The sequence below is a fragment of the Pleurodeles waltl genome, chromosome 1_2 (genome assembly GCF_031143425.1).
Source record: "Pleurodeles waltl isolate 20211129_DDA chromosome 1_2, aPleWal1.hap1.20221129, whole genome shotgun sequence".
Classification (NCBI taxonomy): domain Eukaryota; kingdom Metazoa; phylum Chordata; class Amphibia; order Caudata; family Salamandridae; genus Pleurodeles; species Pleurodeles waltl.
In genome coordinates, this window is record NC_090437.1 from 641,684,062 (window position 1) to 641,708,562 (window position 24,501).

The window sequence follows — 24,501 nt, forward strand, 5'->3', positions numbered from 1 at the left end:
AGGCAAAACACGAATAAGACACAGACAGTCCGTCCTGCTGTGACTGGTATCCAAAGAGAACAAATGTGTGCTTCAACCATATTTGGCCTCACAGGTATGGTTCAGTTTGATTCTTACTGCACAGTGTTATCAGGACCTGTGTACAGGTGCCACATAGGCTTATTCACATTGACAGCACACCACTTATACATACTCTGGTGCCTTCTGTTCCGCTGTATTTAACTTGTCTCTGCAGTTACTGACAGGGATCAGCCATATGAAAATACTATTGGTAGGTCATGTACTCTCTGAATGGTAATGCATGAGACCCAAGATGTGATTTGGGCTTATTACCATGAATGAGTTGCATCTTTAGTCTTGTGACACAGCAAATTGTTGAACAATGTCTGGATGCACAAGGGCTATTGTTAGAACTGTCATCCTTAGGGGGGTTTTACCCCAGACTTTTTGACTTTCTCCTCCTGTTTTGTTGTATCTTTTTGTTGGCCTTAGGACTCTGAGTACTTTGTCACTGCTAACCAGTGCTTAAGTGCATGTGCTTCTCCCCTAAACATGGTAACATTGGTGTATCCATAGTTGACATATTTAATTTACTTGTAAGTCCCTTTTAAAGTGGTATACCATATGCCCAGGGCCTATAAATTAAATTCTATTAGTGGGGCTGCAGCACTGATTGTGCCACCCACTTAAGTAGCCCTGTAAACATGCCTCAGGCCTGCTACTGCAGAGCCTGTATATGCGTTTACACTTCAACTTGCCATTTAAAACCTCTTGCCAAGCCTTAAGCTCTATTTTTTTACATGTATGTCACCCCAAGGTAGACCATGAGTAGTCCATAGGGCAGGATGCCTTGTAAGTACAAGGGAGGATATGTACTTTTAAGTTTTACATGTCTTGGTAATGAAAAACTCCCAAAGTCGTTTTTCATTATTGAGAGACATACTCCTCTCATATGCCAGTGTTGGAAACACATTAATATACCATAAGCTGTAATTCCTGATCAGAAAGGAGTAGCTGCATCATGTTTCATATGATTGGAATGGTAATGATAAATCCTCTTACTGGTAAAGTTGGATTTATAACTATTATTTTAGTAATGCACCTTTTCTCTGCTCTCACTGCCCTGTATGCCTGACACCCTGTCTCCAATACATGTTTGGTCATTTGTGTACTCCCTCCAGACACTCACAACACAGGGCACTCAACTGCATCTGCGTTCATCTACATACTGATCGGTCTTCCTGGGCAGAGAGGATGGGAACCTCTCACACTTACACTTCAAAGAGTAGTGGCCTGAGCCCCACAAGAAGGGCTGACTGCCCCCAGCTGATAGTCTGGGGCCAGGTCTGGGATGAAAAGGGTGACCTGTGCATTTCAAGGGGTTGCTTTTCAGTTATCCTCACTTCAAGGGCACTTTTTGGTATAAGTACTGGATCTCTGACCCCCCTAAAATCAGTAAACTACTGGGCCCACATCAGAAAGTCTCAGGGATCCAAAAGACTTCGTTCTACTTCTGCAAATCTGTAACTTCTGCACTTTGTGTTCGCCAGCAGCTAAGAACAGTGCTGCATTCTGCCCTGAGCTATCACTGTCCTGCGCTTGCTGACTGCGCAACGATCAAGCCCCTTCAGCAATGGAGACATAATGATCAGGGCTTGGGAACTGTGTCCATTCGGAGGCACCATCATTCTGCTTTTGACATTGCAGTTGCACTAAGGGAAACCACCCAGCACTGCCCTTCTAGCGACGCTGCTGCGAGAATGCTGACAGATAGATTCAGCGGCGTGGCCTGAACCATGAAGATTGAGAGCTGCCTGTACGAGGAGCATGATTGCGCCACCTGTGGCGCAGAGTCACAGTCCATGATGCCGGCATCTCTGCACCCAAGATATTGAGTGTCATGGGGCCTGCAGGGGATTGCTACCAGCCCGTACTTTCTGTCACGCGGCCGCAACAGCCCAATAATATTGGTTGAATGACCGGTCTAGCACGAGTTATCATTATTACCTTGTTTTAACTATTGTGTGAGTAACTATAATTTAAAACAAGTCTCTTAGACACTTTGGGGGTGATTCTGATTCTGGCGGGCGGCGGAGGCCGCCCGCCAGAATTCCGCCCCCAAAATACCGCGCCGCGGTCAAAAGACCGCGGCGGGTATTTCAAGTTTTCCCCTGGGCTGGCGGGCGGCCGCCAAAAGGCCGCCCGCCAGCCCAGGGGAAAACGACCTTCCCACGAGGATGCCGGCTCGTAATCGAGCCGGCGGAGTGGGAAGGTGCGACGGGTGCATTTGCACCCGTCGCGTATTTCACTGTCTGCCAAGCAGACAGTGAAATACTTGTAGGGGCCCTCTTACGGGGGCCCCTGCCGTGCCCATGCCATTGGCATGGGCACGGCAGGGGCCCCCAGGGGCCCCGCGGCACCCCCTACCGCCATCCTGTTCATGGCGGGTTTCCCGCCATGAACAGGATGGCGGTAGGGGCTGTCAGAATCCTCATGGCGGCGGAGCGCGCTCCGCCGCCATGAAGGATTCCCCCGAGCAGCGGTAAGTCGGCGGGAGCCCGCCGACTTGCCGCTTCTGACCGCGGCTGAACCGCCGCGGTCAGAATGCTCGTGGGAGCACCGCCAGCCTGTTGGCGGTGCTCCCGTGGTCGGTGGCCCTGGCGGCCACCGGCCGCCAGGGTCAGAATGACCCCCTTTGTGTTCCCTGGAGTGGCAATGATAATCTATACACAATTACTAGTGACCTTTAGAATACTGTGGTGACATATATATATTTTTTAAATGCCTAATTCATGGACTACGTATTGGATTTTTGTTGTTTTAGTCTTGTTTTACTCAGAAAAATATTCTCTATTTTTCAAACCTGCTGTGGATTCCTTTAGGTTGTGTTTTCATTGGGTACTGGGTGCATGTTGCACAAATACTCCACACATTGCCTCATAAAGTAAGCCTGACTGCTCTGTGCCAAGCTACCACAGGGTGAGCACAGGTTAATTTTGGGTGTGTATCTAATTTACCCAGATTAGGATTGTGGTCCCTACTTGGACAGGGTGCATACCTGTGCCAACTAGAGACCCAATTTCTAACAGCTACTTATTCAGTTTAGGTAGACAGCAGAAAAGTGCATGCAAATGCTTGAAATATTCTGACATGCCTATGTTTTTTCTCCAAAATGACACTCTTGTTAAGCTAGACTGTAAAATAACTAAATAACAGAGAGTAGCATAATATGTTTGAATTACTTCTTGCAATGTCGCAGATAAGCTAATGAGTTACAGCATTGCCCTGCGATATAAATGTGATGGCACTCATGGTTAAGAAGTAGCTACTCTCACTTGTTCCTCATAATCTTTGTTGTGGACACAGTGCCATTAGAGAGTGAAATCAAATGAATGAATATCCGTGTCAGGCTTTGACTAGATTGAGACCAGAAATGTATCCTAGGGACAACAATCATAAAATCATCCATTTCTGCATTTCAGGAAGAGAGCACCTGAATCCTGTAGCTGGGGAAATTCAACAAGGTGAAGTTTCTGATACTCTTCACAAATGTTGCTGAACAACTATAGATCGTTCCAAATTCAGATTTTGGGATTAATTTCTCTCTTTTATAATACATTCTGCAATCCTGGGATACAAATATGTCCCTAATTTCTTTATACAGGACTTGTGATGCACCCTGTTGCTTATTATAAAGAAATGACGTTAGAACTCAACTGTAATAACCTATCACAGTTGAGTTTTGATGTGACTATGCTGCTGCCAGAGTCATCAGCCAGGAAAATGCCGGTCAGGTCAAATAGAGTAATTAAAGCAGCTGTTTGAAGAAAAACAAAATGTTACATATTGATGGCAACATATTTATTTTGTGGACTCTGTGGATAATTATAGAAAAGCTAGAACCTTTCTGCAGGTTTCTACACATTCCAAGCTACTGCATTTTGTTTAAAAAACTGAAATATTAAACTGATCGTAAAATATTTCTGCAAAGAACATCTAAAAATTTTTTGGATGTGTTTAATTTTGCACTTCAGATTCTATTTTCATTCTTCATATATGCTCTCTCCTTCATATGAAAGAGCTATGCACCAAGGCTTTACGTGGTTTGTAGGAAAGGAGATGGTATGACCATGTATTATATTGGATAAAGCAGTCCCCGCCATTGATAACGAGGATATTGCAAGTCACCTTTGAGTTCGATAACACTATAAAAAGAATTTGACCTTTGGCCTCGTTTCCATATGTGGTCATATAAACTCATTGACTTGCAACATCCTTATAATGTATGGCAAAGGGTACTTTTCCCATACATTATGTAGCAGTTTCGCATAGAATATAAAGGCTCATCACCTTTCATTGAATTTCATATATACAGGAATATTGTTATTTTGACCTGGACTACATCTGTTAAAGGTTTATGTAGGCACGGTTCCAATTTGCATTGGCAACATATTCTTCAGACTAGTATAAGGTCCACACAATTAACTTATTGGAAGAAAATGGTGGGATCTGCTTGGCCAAACGCAAGAGATGTAATATGGTGTTGATATTTACTGTTGCACTATTATATGATGCTCTGGATAACAGATTTTTAAAATACACAAAAATGATTGTTTTTTTCAGGTGTTTTCTTTTCGAGATGGTCAGAGTTGTTGGACTAATGATATCAAGTTCCGTACCCTCTTAGTTTGAGAGAGTTAAATGGTCCTTTGTTTTCTCATCACTGGGCCAATTTATAAGATATAGCATCTAATCAGAATGAAGATATAGACCTGGGTGCACCTAATATCAAGTGTTAAACATAATGCTTTTATCTTTCTAAACTGTTCTAAATAATTCTCTGTAATCAAGATCCGGATGAATTCCATTTGATTCCACTAGATATTGTTTTCACAGTCAGAATTATTTCTAGGTCCTCTTACCCAGGATTCTATGGGGTTGATTCACAAAGATTCTAGTGTAACTTACTCTTGTAGCGCTCTTGAATTCTAGGGGTAAGCCAGGACTGTTCCCACCTCACTTCTAAAGTTCATGATACAGCCAGGAGTACTATAATAATAAAGATAATGTCTCATCTACTCATAGACCAGTCTCTAGAATCAGGCTGTGTGTGCTTTTCTTCTATATTATTGTAATTGTCCCATAACTTTCCAGGTAGGCTTATCTGTAGGCTTTCCACCCACAATGTTAACCACACACTGTCAAATGGGATAATCCACTGTAACTAGACACTTAGGACTTGGTGTGAGAAAGTAGCCTCTTTCTAGCCTTGTTACCCCCACGTTTGGCCTGTTTGTGAGTATATGTCAGGGTGTTTTCACTGTCTCACTGGGATCCTGCTAGCCAGGGCCCAGTGCTCATAGTGAAAACCCTATGTTGTAAGTGTGGTTGTTATGTGTCACTGGGATCCTGCTAGCCAGGACCCCAGTGCTCATAGGTTTGTGGCCTATATGTATGTGAGATGCCTAACTGTCTCACTGAGGCTCTGCTAACCAGAACCTCAGTGGTTATGCTCTCTCTGCTTTCCAAATTTGTCACTAACAGGCTAGTGACTAAATTTACCAATTCACATTGGCATACTGGTACACCCATATAATTCCCTAGTATATGGTACTGAGGTACCCAGGGTATTGGGGTTCCAGGAGATCCCTATGGGCTGCAGCATTTCTTTTGCCACCCATAGGAAGCTCTGACAATTCTTACACAGGCCTGCCAGTGCAGCCTGAGTGAAATAACGTCCACGTTATTTCACAGCCATTTACCACTGCACTTAAGTAACTTATAAGTCACCTATATGTCTAACCTTCACCTGGTGAAAGTTGAGTGCAAAGTTACTTAGTGTGTGGGCACCCTGGCACTAGCCAAGGTGCCCCCACATTGTTCAGGGCAAATTCCCCGGACTTTGTGACTGCGGGGACACCATTACATGCGTGCACTGTACATAGGTCACTACCTATGTACAGCGTCACAATGGTAACTCCGAACATGGCCATGTAACATGTCTAAGATCATGGAATTGTCACCCCAATGCCATTCTGGCATTGGGGTGACAATTCCATGATCCCCGGGTCTCTAGCACAGAACCCGGGTACTGCCAAACTGCCTTTCCGGGGTCTCCACTGCAGCTGCTGCTGCTGCCAACCCCACAGACAGGTTTCTGCCCTCCTGGGGTCCAGGCAGCCCTGGCCCAGGAAGGCAGAACAAAGGATTTCCTCTGAGAGAGGGTGTAACACCCTCTCCCTTTGGAAATAGGTGTGAAGGCTGGGGAGGAGTAGCCTCCCCCAGCCTCTGGAAATGCTTTGATGGGCACAGATGGTGCCCATCTCTGCATAAGCCAGTTTACACCGGTTTAGGGATTCCCCAGCCCTGCTCTGGCGTGAAACTGGACAAAGGAAAGGGGAGTGACCACTCCCCTGACCTGCAACTCCCAGGGGAGGTGCCCAGAGCTCCTCCAGTGTGTCCCAGACCTCTGCCATCTTGGAAACAGAGGTGTTTGTGGCACACTGGACTGCTCTGAGTGGCCAGTGCCAGCAGGTGACATCAGAGGCTCCTTCTGATAGGCTCTTACCTCTCTTGGTAGCCAATCCTCCTTCCTTGGTAGCCAAACCTCCTTTTCTGGCTATTTAGGGTCTCTGCTTTGGGGAATTCTTCAGATAACGAATGCGAGAGCTCACCAGAGTTCCTCTGCATCTCCCTCTTCACCTTCTGCCAAAGGATCGACTGCTGACTGCTCAGGACGTCTGCAAAACCGCAACAAAGTAGCAAGACGACTACTAGCAACCTTGTATCGCTTCATCCTGCCGGCTTTCTCGACTGTTTCCAGGTGGTGCATGCTCTGGGGGTAGCCTGCCTCCTTTCTGCACTAGGAGCTCTGAAGGAATCTCCCGTGGGTCGACGGAATCTTTCCCCTGAAACCGCAGGCAACAAAAGACTGCAACACCGGTCCTCTGGGTCCCCTCTCAGCACGACGAGCATGGTCCCTGGAACTCAGCAACTCTGTCCAAGTGACTCCCACACTCCAGTTACTCTTCAGTCCAAGTTTGGTGGAGGTAAGTCCTTGCCTCCCCACACTAGACTGCATTGCTGGGTACCACATGATTTGCAGCTGCTCCTGTGCACTCTTCCCGGATTTCCTTCGTGCACAGCCAAGCCTGGGTCCCGACACTCTAACCTGCAGTGCACAACCTTCTGAGTTGTCCTCCGGCATCGTGGGACTCCCTTTTGTGACTTCGGGTGGACTTCAGTTCACTTTTCTTCTAAGTGCCTGTGCAGGTACTTCTGAGGGTGCTGCCTGCTTCTGCGAGGGCTCCCTACGTTGCTGGGCGCCCCCTCTGTCTCCCCATCCCAGTGGCAACATCCTGGTACCTCCTGGGCCACAGCAGCATCCAAAAATCCTAACCACGACCCTTGCAGCTAGCAAGGCCTGTTTGCGGTCTTTCTGCGTGGGAACACCTCTGCAAGCTTCTTCACGACATTGGACATCCATCCTCCAAAGGGAAAGTTCCTAGTCCTCTTCGTTCTTGCAGAACACCAAGCTTCTCCCAACAAGTGGCAGCTTCCTTGCTCCCTCAGCTGGCATTTCCTGGGCTCCTGCCCACTCTCGACACTGTCGCGACTCTTGGACTTGGTCCCCTTGTCTTACAGGTACTCAGGTCCGGAAATCCACTGTTGTTGCATTGCCGGTGTTTGTTCTTCCTGCAGAATCCCCCTATCACGACTTCTGTGCTCTCTGGGGGTAGTAGGTGCACTTAACACCTACCTTTCAGGGTCTTCGGTGGGCTATTTTCTAACCCTCACTGTTTTCTTACAGTCCCAGCGACTCACTACAAGCTCACATAGGTTTGGGGTCCATTCGTGGTTCGCATTCCACTTTTGGAGTATATGGTTTGTGTTGCCCCTATACCTATGTGCTCCTATTGCAATCTACTGTAACTTTACATTGCTTGCATTACTTCCTTTTGCTATTATCTGCATAATTTTGGTTTGTGTACATATATCTTGTGTATATAACTTATCCTCATACTGGGGGTACTCACTGAGATACTTTTGGCATATTGTCATAAAAATAAAGTACCTTTATTTTTAGTATACCTGTGTATTGTGCTTTCTTATGATATTGTGCATATGACACCAGTGGTATAGTAGGAGCTTTACATGTCTCCTAGTTCTGCCTAAGCTGCTTTGCCATAGCTACCTTCTATCAGCCTAAGCTGCTAGAAACACCTCTTCTACACTAATAAGGGATAACTGGACCTGGCACAAGGTGTAAGTACCTCTGGTACCCACTACAAGCCAGGCCAGCCTCCTACACTTGGTCTGCAATGGACATTAGGTCTCCCAAGCTTCCTTTACTCTCTGTGCTCAACATGGATAAGCTGTCAACGTTTAGATCAAAGGAAGTGGTGCTCTGTTGAATGTGGGTGAAGTACAACACAGATTTATTGGCAGTATGAGCAGATGTATGAGCAGATATCAAATAACAGGAAGCACACAAACCATAAAGCCCAATCAAACAGTAATGCAATAATACAAAGAGATACATTAAAGCCACTAGATCTACACATGATTAACTTTTCATGATAATTAAATGATCCCAAACTCTGGAACACTGCTGTTCAGTACGAAGAATAGTGAGCAATGATGACAGGATGTGTAGTAAGTTGAAGACCCGTTGCCCACTTTTTCACCTCAACGCATCCGGGTAAAGACCTTCCTTCCTCAGTTTAGATGGCGTCTAACACTAGTTGTGAATGATGTTGTCCTCTCTCTCAGTCCTTTAACCCATGCCAATGAAAATTAAGCCAAAGCCTCTTCTGTTTAGTAATAATATAAAGGTTTCAGCAAACGTAATTGTGTGTCAATTTCTGTAGGTTTTCCAGATATACACAAATTTGGGCAGTGAAGGTGGACTGGAAGAAATGGTGCCCAACCAACTTTTGCTAAAGTCCACTTTTTGCAGCTGATGTCAGGGCAGATGTATGGATGGCAGAATCCACAACTCCCATCAGTAAACATTTTACAGTGAACACATCCTCCAATTTGGTTAGACTTTTAGCAGACGTTACTGGCCAGTGGAGTGGTACTGCACCACTTTGAACGCTTGTTGTAGAGTGGACCACCTGAATGAGATAATCTACAGACTTTCAACTTTATATTTGACCATTGCAATACCTTCATTAGAACTGCAAGATTCTCTGATTTTGCGTTGCCGTTAATTCAGCGAATTTCACAACCAAGAAATTGCTCACATTTATTTTCTGAAAAGCTTCTATTTTAAATGTTACCAACGTTATGATGTCACGGTAAACTGAAAGAACATAGTTAACAGATTGGTAGGGTGGGTCCAGTGTAACAGGAAGTAGGGCCATCCCTCACTACTGCTCCTTCTTTTTTAAACCAAAATTAAAACTTGATGCTGTACAGTGTTTATTTGTGTATTGTGATATGGATAGAGATTAAATACCGCTTCTTTTGGCAGTGGCAATTCAGCACATTATTTGTATGCTAACACTGTTCTTTGTTAAAGCTTATTCCTTAACGTCATCATATGTTTCTCCTTAGTACGTTGTTATGGCAAATTAGATTCATAACGTGTTTTATAGGCCAAAAACTCCTGTATGGTTAATGGATGACATCAGGAAATCTGATGAAAGGCTTTGTGCAGGATGATATAGTCCTTCTCTGCTTGAATTCTATGTAATATTTGATGCATTTGTTTAAAAATTTAAAAATGGGTTCACATAATCAGATGAATGTCTGTCCATATTACTATTGTCAGGGAAGAAATTTGATTTAGTTCTCTCACTTGAAACAATATAGTAGAGTCTATAATGTGGACCATGTGCACTTGGATTGTCATTAAGGTAGGAAGAATATATTGCATTCTTGAAAATAACTTCAGATTTTTATAAACAAATGGGGAATATAAAGTGTGTACAGACGATCGAATAGCAGGGGTTAACGGAAAAATATCTCCTGGGTTAGAAGGGATTATATGAAATGTCAGACTTTTAATTTCTGTACAGCCCTCCATATCGTAAGAGGATTTTGTTCTCAACCAGATAGTAAGACCTACGTTTAACTCATAATGTGCGTTAGTAGACAGTACTCTTTGTACTCTTTGTTAGTTTGCACTGTACTGCAGTATTTTAAAGGTTGAAGTGCCAAGTTAGGGGTTAGCACAGTTGTAGGCACAGATTCAAAACATGAAGTAAACTCAAATTAGAATCTGCTCCGTAGCCATAATTGAGCAGAGATGAGTTGCAAGATGCTTGAAATGTTTCCTATATAGCATAATCCTCTTTTCTGGTCCTTATAAACGGTGTGTGTGATGTATTGATACATATTTATCTGCAATCCCTATATTATTAGGTTGTGTTACAATACCCCCGTGTCGCCCTCATTTTTTACTGATTAGGTTTAATTCAATATAGCCCAGCTGTGGGATCACTTCATCAATGTGCGACACAGACGTTAGGTCTTAAATGGCAGAACCATCCGCCATAAAAAATAAGAGAGCAAGAAACGTCAAATGGATATTACATCAAGTAAACGTTAACAGTTTGACGTACTAGTTTATTCTGTATAGAGGATCACATACACTTTGATGGAACGCTGTAAATTAGCAGTGTTCCGGCCCCGCCAATGTCACAGCTCCCCCTGTATTTAGATAATTCATGCAGTGTTTTTGAATGTGCGTCTCTCTCAAGGTTTCTTTCCTCTCCACATGATAATTTCACTGTGACGTGATTTGCAGTCTTTTCTCAGGTTCCCATTTTAGTTTCAGAGCTCTAGCAGTGTAAATCTGCTGATAATTGTTTTGTATATGTCATAATTCCCGGCCTTTCTGGATTACACCTTTTATGTCCAATGTTTTGGTTGTTTCAGGGCTACTGTGGCTACAGTGTTTCCTTTTTTTAGCAACACCATCCTTCTTTATTTTTTAGTTAGTTCAGGTAAAAGCAATTTTCACAACAAAGAACATCAGCTTACATCAGCATGCATTGAAATCAACAAATAAGCATGGGATAGTACGAAGGTAAGCAATAATAAAACAATTACATAAAAAGCCAAGTGGAAAAATAAATTTTGCTCTAGCACCTGAATACCAAGAGGGTCACAAACATCTAATGTCTTCGAAAGAGAGTGTACCATACCTCTGTGACAATATTTGACAACAGCAGTCCACTCACTGCCTTAGGAAATACCCTATACATAAATAGGAGAAAATCCTCTTAAGATATACCATCATTTAGTAGCCATATATATTGTATGACAAAACGTTCCAACCAACCGACATGGGGATCATAGGTAACACCACAGGTTCTACCAGTGGGGTTTTCATGCCCGGCACGAGAGCCTACACACAGCAGGAGAGCTGCAGCATTACGTACTAATTGTAGATTCCTTTTCAGAAAGAAGGAAATAAATACAACACACTCATTGCCGACTCATGCTAACATAGTGGATTAATCGTTCCATGTCTGCATCCAATAAGCAAAGTGTTCTTTATGGCCAGTTTACAAAAGCTTTAACATACAAGGCAAACTACCAAATATTGTTTCATGTCCAAATTTGCCGAGATTTCATTTCTATAGAGAATTTGAAGGAAACTCAAGAAGTACTCATGGAAATGTATACAAGTCATACATATTCGTGGTACTCCAACAGTCACTACACCTACTCCTGCAAACCTTCATTAAATTAGAAAATCTGCAACAGTAACAATGGCAGAAATACACTTTAGAATAGTACATCAATTATTTTCTTTTGTGCCCCCTCGTGAAATTGGTGAGGCAATCACCCACCATACGCCTCGTGAAAAATTGCTGTGTTTTGGGAAACCTTTCTATGCCTTAGGCACAACTAAACCACTATTTGGGAGTACACTTAGATGTCCAGTTGCAGTAGTGGTGACATTTGAATTGGTTTGCAAATATATACAACGGTAATGCGTGTGGATGATGACTACGTCACTCCTACCTTGTCCTTGGAAGCATGCATGTTTGCACTCTTAGCCCTAGATTAGTAAATGCTAAAAATCACAATAACTGCACCTTTTCTCCAGTCATACGCTCCATAGTCTCTAAGGCCCATATTTATCAAGGTTATTTCGTCATCCTTGTGCCTCGGAGGAACGAAGGCGATGCAAAACCTAAGTGAGATTTATTAAGCAACTCAAGGCCACCATAGATGGCCCTGCATGGCTTGATAGATCTAGAGTAGCACAAAACAGACCGGATTACTGCCTTTCGTTACTCTACCCACCCAAGGACACTTTCCATTGGCGAAGCGTGGATGTTCTCATGCACCCACCCATGGACTTTGGTACGAGAAATGACCTGAGAATGTATCAGAATTCTCTGCCTCCCCAGGTGAGGCGTAACAAGGAGAAATATTTTTACCTCTCCTCCTTCATTTAGCTTTCTTTGTGTGCTGCACCACACATAGAAAGAGAAAATTGCCTCTCAAGGTTGTTTTTGTGCAGTAAGATGTCCCATTCTGCAAAAAAATAATCCTGCCTACAACACAGGCACCCTTGCAACATGAAGCAAGAGAGCCTGCGTTGGCGCTAGGCAGCCAAAAGTGCACCAGAGCTAGAAAAAGATGGTTCTGCGCTGCATAATGTTAAACATAGTGCACTCCTGCCCTTTTCTTTTCACACAGCGCAGCAAGGTGGCATGCTGCGCTGCATGATAGATTGATAAATCTGCCCCTAGTTCTGGATATTGACTCGTTCTGGATATTAGGCAAGAATCGAAAAGAATAATGTGTTGGATTATCAGGATAATGTTTACTGAGGACATACTTGTGCTCGGAAAAAAAACCTGGTATAATAATCATTAAGGTCAGTGCCTTAGAAAAGTTATTTTATGAGCTTGCTTAAAATGTAGCAAGGACATTTTAGCAGTGCAGAAGCCAATGGCCTGTTTTCTATATTTGATTAAAAACAGGTGATGCGAACTGACTGACATTTGATGATACCAGTATGCTTAACCGCACAGGTCAGCTGCAAATCTTATACAAAAAAAAATTATTCCCTTTCATTTCAAAAGGAAAGCAAAACATATATCTGCAGGGTTTTGCAAGTCGCAGGATATGTTTGATGAATACCTTAAATTCTCCAGGTGACTTCAGAATGTCAAATCCATAGTGCATGCTTCTCACAATAATATTAAAGATATAATATAATAGATTCCATATTAAAATGGGTACAGTAAATATGATCAATGCAGCATCGTCCGTCTTCACTTATTTACAGCTGCTTTTAATCTGTTGAAATCCCTGTTCACGTGCATTCTTTACTTGCAGACGCACACTGGGGAGAAGGAGAAGATTTGCCCATATTGTGGTCAAAAGTTTGCAAGCAATGGGACACTGAGAGTACATATCCGGAGTCATACAGGTATGAATAATATCTATATAAGAAGAAAGTCACTTTTTGGCATTACATAAAGATTATGCACTGGTATTTTGATTCAGTTTTTGCAAAAATGTTTCACGGCGCACTATCAGCAGGATGGATTTCCAGACCTTTTATTCGGATGAAGCCTAGGCATTGTATTGATGTGGGCCGGGGTCGCGGCCCTCCTCTTGCTAAATGTTTTCAAACGCAGAAGCTTTTTAAGTAAACACAGGGAGAGCTGCTGCCTCCCGCTTGTAAATAGGGACCCTTTGCATTGCCATTCCTGGCCTTGTACTCGGGTCATGAACGCGACATCAGCAATAGAATGCCTTGTTTACTTTCTGTAGTCTCAACTCTGTTTCCCGAACCTATCTCGGAGTAAATTGAATGTCAATGTGTGAAACTGTGTGTCAACCTTTTTCTGTTATTAGGGGTCTAAAGGTGTTTTCATATCACTTCCGTTGCAGATGATATTTAGGGATTCCTCCTCCACGAGTTCAAACTGGACATATTTATCTGGCTCAATGCTTTACATTCATTGCCTGGAACAGTTATATCATTGGTGTCACACTATTTTTGCATTGTACTTTTTGAGTTTTGTACCTATGGCATAAGATGGAAAGGAGAGGAGATAGTGGAGTTGGGACCGAACTGGAATATTAGCAATAAGTGCAGTCATGCAGTCCAGAACAACAGAGGTCCGATTCACAAAGACTGGTGCATGAGTGCCACTGAACCCCTGTAGCACTGCTCTTTGTGAATCAGCTCCAAAGAGTTTCTGTATTCTAATATTACATATAGTAGGATTTCAGCTCAGAGATGTTGAGGGTCATATCCCAACTCATGAATCTGGATTGGCAGAGGTTCAATCATACATTCACTGTGCGTATCTCATACACAGCCTCTTCTTCCACACTGCTCTCCTCACAGCCCTTCACATTGCCCCTACTGCCTTTGCCTACACACTATGGGGGTCATTCTGACCCTGGCGGTAATTACCGCCATGGCGGGGGTCGGCGGTAGCACCGCCAACAGGCTGGCGGTGCACCGCTGGGCATTCTGACTGCGGCGGTTCAGCCGCGGGCAGAAACGGAAAGTCGGCGGTGTACCGCCGACTTCCCGCTGCCCTTGAGAATCCTCCATGGCGGCGGAGCGCGCTCCGCCGCCATGGGGATTCTGACACCCCCTACCGCCATCCTGTTCCTGGCGGGTCTCCCGCCAGGAACAGGATGGCGGTAGGGGGTGCCGCGGGGCCCCTGGGGGCCCCTGCAGTGCCCATGCCAATGGCATGGGCACTGCAGGGGCCCCCGTAAGAGGGCCCCACGAAGAATTTCAGTGTCTGCTTTGCAGACACTGAAATTCGCGACGGGTGCAACTGCACCCGTCGCACCTTCCCACTCCGCCGGCTCCATTCTGAGCCGGCGTCCTCGTGGGAAGGGTGTTTCCCGCTGGGCTGGCGGGCGGACTTTCGGCGGTCGCCCGCCAGCCCAGTGCGAAACCCAGAATGACCGCCGCGGTCTTTTGACCGCGGTACGGTCTTCTGGCGGTTCCCGCTTGGCGCTTAGAATCACCCCCAATATTTTCCCCAAATATTGTTGTTGCCCCGTTTCTCCATTCATGCACTCACTATTTTCTATACATCCCTCCAAGGACTGACTTGCCAGTCAATCCATTCATCCATGCACTTACCTAACAACATACACTATACCCTCTACCTTCTCTTGCACTGTTCACATCACTGCTCTGGACTGGCCACCCACTCTATCCTTGCACTAACAAGCTGTCTTTGTTTGCTAAGACGGCCCATGTCCTCTTCATTCATTCACACATTGACCCTTTTACCTAGCTGTCCATCCATGCGCTCACTTCCCTGTCCATCCATGAACTTCTTAAACCAGAGAATCCCATTTGTCCACTCATTCACACACAAAGCCACCCAAGCAAATAATGAACGAACATGTTCACTTGAAAACCAGATAACACTTAGGGCCTGATTTAGTTTGGCTAACGGGTTTCTCCATCACAAACATGACAAATATCCCATCTGCCGTATTGCAATCTCCATATTCAATAATGGGATTGTAATATGGTGGACGGGATATTTGTCATGTTTTTAACAGAGTAACCCCCTCCGCCAAACTCTGAAACACACCCTTAGCGTTTTTACCAATGCTTGTTGACAATGCAGCCAGAATAATTTATCCTCTTATATAACAAGCCAATCGGTGTCAATGTACAGAAGATTACATTATTCATTAAAGAGCACAACAAAGATTGTGACTTTACTAGAGTATTCTTCTGATATTTCTTCCTGAATAATTTCTCCAACGTTTCTCCCCAATGTATCCAACTTAGACCATGAATCCCAAAGAGTGTGAGAAAAACTGGTCTTACTTTGTATGGAGATATTGCAGGAACATAGTTTACCATTCAAAATGCACAGGGGTTTCTTATCCCTTTTTTCAATTTATAAACATCAAGTTTGTGGGACTGAAAGCTACAAAGAGTGTGGCATTCTACCAGATTGCAATATTTTTTCCGCAAATTGCACTTTCACACTCTTAGAATAAGGATAGCAAAGGTAAACTTGAAATGGAAGGCTCTAGTTGGAGTGGGTATACTCTGGTGTGTCTGATTCCCATTCATTGAGGTTGAAATGTGCTGGATGCACTTTAATGAGTTTTTCCGAAGGATTTCTTCAGGGGCTAGGAGAGCTATTCCTGCTAAGAAAATACATTCAGTAAGTGAGTCATTATGTTGAACACGAGTGAGATTTACAGAGAACAGTACCATCATATCTGACTACCTGAAGTGCAAAAAGATGAAACTGACGTACTGTAAAGTGCATAATTGTACTTGTGACATCTGTGCTCGAAGATCATCTAACCTTTAATGCTCCATCATATCTTTTGCCCTGGAGCTGTGTGTTTATTCGAGTGCTGTACACCCCGCTCCTGCATAGGTAAGAATTTGAAAATCCCCTCAAATGGCAAGAGTTTGAAAATCTCCTAAAGAGTCACAGGCACCTTGGTGCCAGTTTTAAAAAAATGCACTTCAAGCAGGCTACTGGGGTTTGGATTGATGTGGTTTCTTGTCTTTTTTGTTTGTTGCTAAGTGTCATCACATTGTATTTCTAATATTTATAATTAGAAGACGTTAGGAAGAAGAGACGTGCGAAAAGTAATTTTCCTGTGACTTACATCTGTTGCAGTCAATTTGGACTTGCAGATTAATAGTGTGTGGTTTGCTGGAAGTGTAGGATAATTGAAGGAGGAACTTAAAATCGATCCATTTAAATTTGTGAGTGAGGATGTAAGTTTGCATGGTGCATCCAATAATTTAGAGCCTGATTTAGATGATAGCAGAAGGAATAGTCAGTCACAAACGTGTCGGACATCTCGACTGCCACATTATGATCCCCATAGGATGGAATGGGATAGTAATGTGGCGGACAGGATATCCGTCACGTTTGTAACAGAGTCACGTCCTCCGCCAGAATCTAAATCAGTCCCTTAGTCTGCAGTCTGTGTTCTGTCAATAGAAGTCATTCATTCTCCTATCACGCATTCCACCAGGTTTAATTTCTTTCCTACTAGTCTGAATCTGACAGTTAGATATGTAGCCTCACCTAAAACAAGAGTAAATATGCATTTGGATTTAAATTTAACAATGCAAAGCAAGTGACTGTATTGTAACTTATCCATTGGAAAGTTGTCTTCTTTCAGCCCTAACAATCACTAAATTAGGGGAGGAGCCAAAATGGCGTCCGGGACGGAAGCTTAAATTAGAGCTCCGACTCGAGCCCACATAAATATCCTGTAAGACGCTCCCGGGCTGTCGTGTGGAGCATAAATGTATGGGAAGCCGGTACGTGCACCCGGCGGCCCTCAGGAGCCGGATGCGCTCGTCTGAGACGATGCGCGAAGTAAGTTGCAGTGCGGGCCGCGGAGAGGCTGGTGGCCGCATCATCGCGGCCCTCCCTGAGCGGCGCGGCAAAGACGTGGACGGCGCAGGTCACACCGCGATATGAACTTGGAGGGACCCGACTATAGGTGGGGGCCGAGGCTGTGGGGGTGCCCCCCCTTTTTGAGGAGCTCGTTGAGGAGGGGAGGCTCGCGCGCTTGCCGCCCCTCCCCACACTGCCCCATACGCCTGCTGTGTGCTCCGGCGGTTGCCGCTGCGCTGGATGAGCGGCGGAGCGCCCCGGAGTCTCCGATTCGGCCCGGGAGGGCGCGGGAGCAGCCCCGACGTCCAGGGGTGCCTGCTGAACCACGGCGCCCCCACGGAGGCCAAAAGTGAAGCACAACAGCAAAGACACTAAAGCCATATGTGGTAAACCCACCTGGATCTGGAATCACTGAGGTGAGAGCGCGGAGGTGGCTGGGGTCGGCCATCGTGGGGTGCCTCCCTCTGCCCCCTGTGAGGGTGAAGGTAGCTGCTGCGGTGGGCCGTGGGAGGGAGAACGGGCCTCGGTGGAGGTGGGTCTTCCCTCACCGCCCCCCCGGTGTTGGCTGCATTGTGGGTTGCTGTGGCTCCCCCCACCCCTGCACCTATCGAGGGGTGGGGTAAAGCGCAGCAGCGGGGAGCAGAGGAGACAGGCCAAGGGTCCCCGAGTGGGCCTAAGCGACAGAGTTTGTCAGATGCCAGTGGCTGAAGGAAGAGTGTCCAACAGACCGTGGAGATCCTCACCAGAAAGTTGGAACTACTTGGAGCTGAGAAACAGGGCACCTTATATGTGGATTGTGAAACATACCGCACAGCAGCACCCTCTATGGGGAACCAAGGTGGACTACTGCCCCCCCCATCGAGAGGAATGATAAATTTGCAGGGAGGTACAGACTAACTTTACGCGCACCTGCATGTTGAAGAATGCTGTTACTGACCACAAGTATCTTTTGTCTATTCAACTGCTCCTAATGAAAGTATTGTTTAATGTCATTGATCATGCGCTCAGGGTGGGGGAAGACAGTCCGGGAGCGCCCAGTAGTACACGCAGTCCATGGCTGCAGAAAGATGTGTGCCCCACACGTGAGCCGCATCTGGTTGCCAACATGGCAGGCCCACAGGTATTCACATGGATACAAAGGCCCTCATTCTGACCTTGGCGGGCGGCGGAGGCCGCCCGCCAAAGTCCCGCCGTCAGGTTACCGTTCCGCGGTCGAAAGACCGCGGCGGTAATTCTGACTTTCCCGCTGGGCTGGCGGGCGGTCGCCTTCAGACCGCCAGCCAGCCCAGCGGGAAAGAGGCTTCCACGATGAAGCCGGCTCGGAATCGAGCCGGCGGAGTGGAAGCTGTGCGACGGGTGCAGTTGCAGACAGTGAAATACATGTAGGGGCCCTCTGGCCAGTGGCATGGGCACTGCAGGGGCCCCCAGGGGCCCCGCGACCCCCCCTACCGCCATCCGGATCTCGGCGGTCCGACCGCCGGGATCTGGATGGCGGTAGGGGGGGTCGGAATCCCCACGGCGGTGCAGCAAGCTGCGCCGCCGCGGAGGATTCAATGGGGCCGCGGTACACTGGCGGGACCCCGCCAGTGGTGCCGGTCCGACCGCGGCTTTACCGCCGCGGTCGGAATCCCCATTGGAGCACCACCGGCCTGTCGGCGGTGCTCCCGCGGTCCTCCGCCCTGGCGGTCAAAGACCGCCAGGGTCAGAATGACCACCAAAGTTTGTTAAGTATTAGTGTGTTTGGTAGTTTGACATTAGTTAACAGTTTGGTGTTGGGTGTCGGTAGAGGGAGTGTAGGAGGATTTATAGTTAAGTTGAATTTAAAAGGTCAATACAAAATACAGGTAATACTGCTAGCGCTGATATAATTAAGGACACACATAATTGGGTTGGATGGGACTTGCGAGGACACAGACAACAGAACGGCGATGCGGGCAGGTGCTCCACACAATGCTAAATGGCGTTAAATGCAAACCTCTCAGTGCATCAATATGATATAATCACGTGGAATGTGAGAGGCCTGGGTGCACCAAGCAAAAGAATCCAGGTATATCAACACCTCAGACGTCAGGGCGCACACATAGCCATTCTACAAGAGATACACTGCCTGGAACCTGACTTGCGGGAACTACAGGTAAGATGGGGCGGACAGGTGGTGGGCACAACGTACTCGGCATTCGCCAGGGGAGTGTTGACTTGGATAGCAGGCGGGGTTCCCTTTGTCCAAACCTCACAGAGAATTGACCAAGGGGGTAGATATGTGGTAATAGAGGGGCACCTAGATGGGAAACAACTGTCAATAATCAGCATTTATGCCCCCAACAGTGCAATAGTTGAATTCCTGGGCACACTCACCCCAGCACTATTAGTAAACCCCGAAGCCCCAGCTATTTGGGGTGGTGATTTTAATAGCATACCGAACGCAGAATCAGACAGGTCAAACATCACCCCGAAAGCAACACTAAATAGAACCGCCAGAAGCCCATTGCTCGCCTGGGCGGCAGGTATGAGAATATTTGACTTATGGCGCACAAAACACCTGCAGCAGAGGGAATACTAATTTTACTCAATACCCCACAAAGTATACACAAGAATAGATAAAATGTGGGGGACCCGGGATATTTGCGATCTGACAAATAAGTCAGAATACCTGGCCAAAACACTATCCGATCATTCTCCACTTAGAATAACATTGAACTGGGGCAGGAGACGTTCGCAGATCCCCACCTGGCGAATGCAGGGGGAGGCTCTCCAGGATCAGGCGTTTAGAGAAGGATTAAATGCTGTAGTGAAGCAGTATTGGGAAATTAATAAGGAATCTACTAGTTCCAGAGCACTAGAATGGGAGGCACCCAAGGTTGTAGTGAGAGGGCATTGTATTTCAACCAGCTGGGGAGTCAGGCAGATGCTACACGTGGAGATAAATAAACTAGAAAATGAACTGAGAGAAATGGAAAAAGCGGTGGCAAGTAATGCGACTCCATACACAGCGCTAAAAGAGGTCCAAACAAAATACAACGAAGCAGACTTTCGCCTCCGGCGGCACGATCATAAATACCGCTTAATGCGCTTACATACAGAGGGCGACAGGTCTTTCAGGCTGCTGGCGTGGCTCCTCTGCGAAAATCGGCAGCACTCCCCCATTGGGATTATAAAGGGAGACGCAGGCAAAATGTTCACCACACAGGAAGAGATTAATGGGGCGTTTAGGGAATACTATACAAACCTATACACCAAACGCACAACATGCACACCTCTACAATTGGGGTCTTTCTAAGAGGGCTCCCCAATGGCGCAATTATCGCTGACAGACAGGCAGATACTAGAGGCTCCATTAACACTGGAAGAAATTTATAGAGCAGTGTGGCAGATGCCCAGGAATAAAGCCCCAGGAACAGATGGACTCCCAATAGAATACTACTCCACATACTCGACACACTTGAAGCTGCACTTGCTGAAAGTGTTTGAGGAGGCATGGTCTAGCAAAACTCTGCCTCCAACATTAAGAGAGGCAATGGTGGTGGTCCTTCCTAAACAAGGGCGCAACCCCACCGACGTTAAATCCTACAGGCCTTTATCCCTCCTGAACCTAGACTACAAAATACTAGGCAAAATCTTGGCCAACAGGTTGGCCCCCCATATACATACTGTGATACATGAAGACCAAAATGGCTTCATCCCAAAACGTAACACTTTCTTAAATATCCGTAGGCTCCTGGGGGTCATGGGGGACACTACACCAGAGGCCCATGACAAGATGGTACTGTCGCCAGATATTGAGAAGGCATTTGATACCCTGGAGTGGGATTTCCTGTTTGCCACTATGCAGAGCATGGGAATAGGGCCTATTTATATCCAATGGGTACGGACACTGTATGCCAAACCACAGGCCAGGGTAAAAACGGGCGGGGTCATATCTGAGAGTTTCCTGATCACAAGAGGCACTAGACAGGGCTGTCCCTTGTCCCCCTTCCTATTTGCCATAGCAATGGAACCGCTGGCTACCTGAATACGTGCTATGCAAGAGAGATGGGATGTGGTCAGGAGTGGGCTACACCACAGTATATCACTGTACGCAGATGATGCCCTAGTATATGCGCGGAATGGAAACTAGATGGTCTCCGGCAAGAAAAGAGAATGCCCCGGCTGGACGCTTGAAATGGTGTTTTGATACGTTTAAATACCTGGGGATGCACATATACCACAGAAATGAAGACCTTAGAGATGGGAACCTAGGGAGAGCACTAGCCTCTATGAAGGGATCACTACAGTTCTGGACCAAACTTCCACTGTCGCCCCTGGGCAGAGTGGCGCTGGCAAATATGTTGCTGCTGCCTAGGTTATTATATTACTTCGCAGCGCTGCCAATCTGGGTTCCCAGGAGCTTTTTTAGTGATCTGAACGCAGTTCTACTGCAACTTATATGGGGCGGTGGCAGGATAAGGGTCGCACTCACCACATTGCAGCGCCTGCTTGCTGCGGGAGGGCTGGGAGCTCCCAACTTTGAACTTTATTTTGCTGCTGCACAGCTACAGTGGATACTGAACTGGTTGCACAGGCCAACACAGGCGGAGTCCATGTGGCTTCAGGCGCGGCTAAACGGGGCACCCTTGATCACATGGTTAACAAATAAAACACAAAGGGGGGAACCTGGCAACCCGTTAATGGCAGTGGCGCACTCGTGCTGGCAAAGGTACATACAAAAGGGCTATAAAGCACTCCCATACTCGCCACTCCTCCCATTGGGATTGATCCCGGGTTGGGCTAATGCAGTGGGATCACACTCACTTAAGACTTGTACCGAGGCCGGAATAACAATGGTTGGGGACTGCTTCGAAGAAGGGAAACAGATGTCATTTGAATCCATCCAAGCCCTCACGGCAGTGAACTCTGGGCACTTTCTGCCCTACTACGCAATAAGTCATCTAATTAAAAAGACGTGGGCGGCTGGAGATAAGGAACCCTTGAGTTCTCCCACACTGCACCATATGCTGCAATTCGATGACCAAACAAAAATAGTGACAAATTTGTACAAAACTCTGAATAAACCCCCTGACCTTAATTTGGAGAGAACGAGGGACAGATGGAATGCAGTCCTCACTGACCCAATATTGCAAATGGATTGGCTGAAAGCCCTCTATCACACTCGGGGGGTATCCAGAAACCCCAGGTTTCGCTACACGCAATTCAATTACATGCACCAAACATACCTATCTCCAGCCAGGATTCACCACATGTTCCCTGGCTCGACGTCTGCCTGTCCGCGGTGTGATGCCTCAGAGGTACACTTCTACCATATGGTATGGGAATGTGCACACATATATAGGGAATGGAGAGGAGTGGTAGAAGAGGTATCGGAACTAACAGGTCTGACACTCATAGCAGACCCTAAGTCCTGCTTGCTAGGGCTGAGAACCAGAGAAAAGAAACATAGATATTTACATAAGTTTGTAGACTTAGCATATGTGATGGACAAAAGGCTGATTGCGATGAATTGGAAGGCGCCCAGGGCACCCGACCTGAAAGCCTGGCACTCCCTCACTCTGTGCTGGACTCGGACAGAATCTCGGGTACTGAGAAATTTAGCACGCGGGGGACAACAACACACGGGAAAGGAAACCTGGGAAACACTGGCAGCCCGACTAGAGGCAAAAAACGATGAGAGGCCGCCTTGAGCCAGACAGAGACCTTGTGCGGGTGTTGACCCGGTCAGCACTCACTCAGCGGTAGCTCACCTAAATAATATCCGCAGTACATCATTTGGAAGCGCCGGGAGCCCACACCCGCTCATCAGAGCTCGGGGTCATTTATAACTAGCACTCAGGGAAAAACACACTAGCAGCACGTGCACAACGTACACCAACACGCCACACTAAACAATTAGACATAAGCTCAGCTTCCCTCCTCCCAATACAACAAATAAGTGTTATCAGGGTATAACATCAATCAGGGGCCCTGAGATGGGACCATTAGGTGCCACAAAGAATGCTCCTTCAATTTTGCACGGCAGTTAACTATATATACTGTAAGCAATAATCAGACCTAAGTTATGTTATATGTATGTTGGGGTTTTCGTTTGTCTTTTATATTGCATATATATTATTTCTTCTTGCTCTTGGTCTTGTTGTATCCTCCTCTCTTTTGTCGTTAGGTGAGGAAGCATAGATACAACAGACCCACAAAATCCTACCAATCTAATCCCATATTCATGTTGTATGAATATGCATTGAAAATTCAATAAAAAATAAATAAAAACAATCACTAAATTAGTTATACCCTTCCACTGTCCTAAGGTCATATTTATGCACTAAATAATGTGTTTTGTATCAAAGCTCATATGAAAGGACCTAACCCAGGTGAAGGGTGGATTGACTGTTGAAATGTGCAAGCATGGTTGGCCTCAAACCATGTAAAATCATACCTCTTCTGTCAAAGAGGGTGTACATGATGCTAAAAGGGAAAAGGTGAATGGACTGAGCATGAGCATCTGCCTGGGATGAACATTCCCCTAATGCAATATCTAGGATATGATTTGGGAGTGAGTGCATCATTTCTGGCCCTGTGGGCAAATTATTATTTTTTCTAGATTTTTCACAAAATCGATGCATTAAAAAGATTTGAGTGTTCCTAACTATGTCCATAGCAAAGTTAGCAAACAACCTACACATTTTGACTTTGAACATGAGATAGACAAATTTTCTCCATGAGAGGGGCAGAAAGTATGAATCAGATTCCAGTGGAGAGGTTCTGAAAAGTATGTGGTAGGCTACAGGAGAAAGTCCAAAGTCACTGGTCGTATTATTTGCTGCAGGTATTCCTTGCATTTCTCACCCACTGTTACTTCAGCTAGCAATACTTTAATACAGACCTGACCCACCTTCCACACTCTAATATGACCTACAGGATAAAAACAATATAGCAGTGTTTCAAAATCATATTCAAGAGATAAATCTATACAATGAACATTGGGTTAATTACTGAAGCAGTGAGAGAAAACAATGTTTGTTTTAGGACATTCAACACACACTTTCTAAAAACTATGCCAGGCCAGCATTACCACAAAATTGTATGGGAAATATATTTCATTCAATAGTGGTATCTTTACTAGGGGTGGGCAGAGCTAACATTGTTCTACTCCACTGAATTCCAA

General features: G+C 45.8%; 1 protein-coding gene across 2 annotated transcripts in view; it reads left to right on the plus strand.

The window, feature by feature from the left end:
- PRDM5 (PR/SET domain 5) overlaps window positions 1-24,501 on the plus strand; it is a 690,485-nt gene that overhangs the window by 405,718 nt on the left and 260,266 nt on the right. For both annotated transcript variants that reach the window (XM_069242565.1, XM_069242566.1), the window contains one exon: window positions 13,312-13,405. In XM_069242565.1, the coding sequence (XP_069098666.1) occupies window positions 13,312-13,405 (94 nt within the window). The remainder of the gene's footprint in view (window positions 1-13,311; window positions 13,406-24,501) is intronic.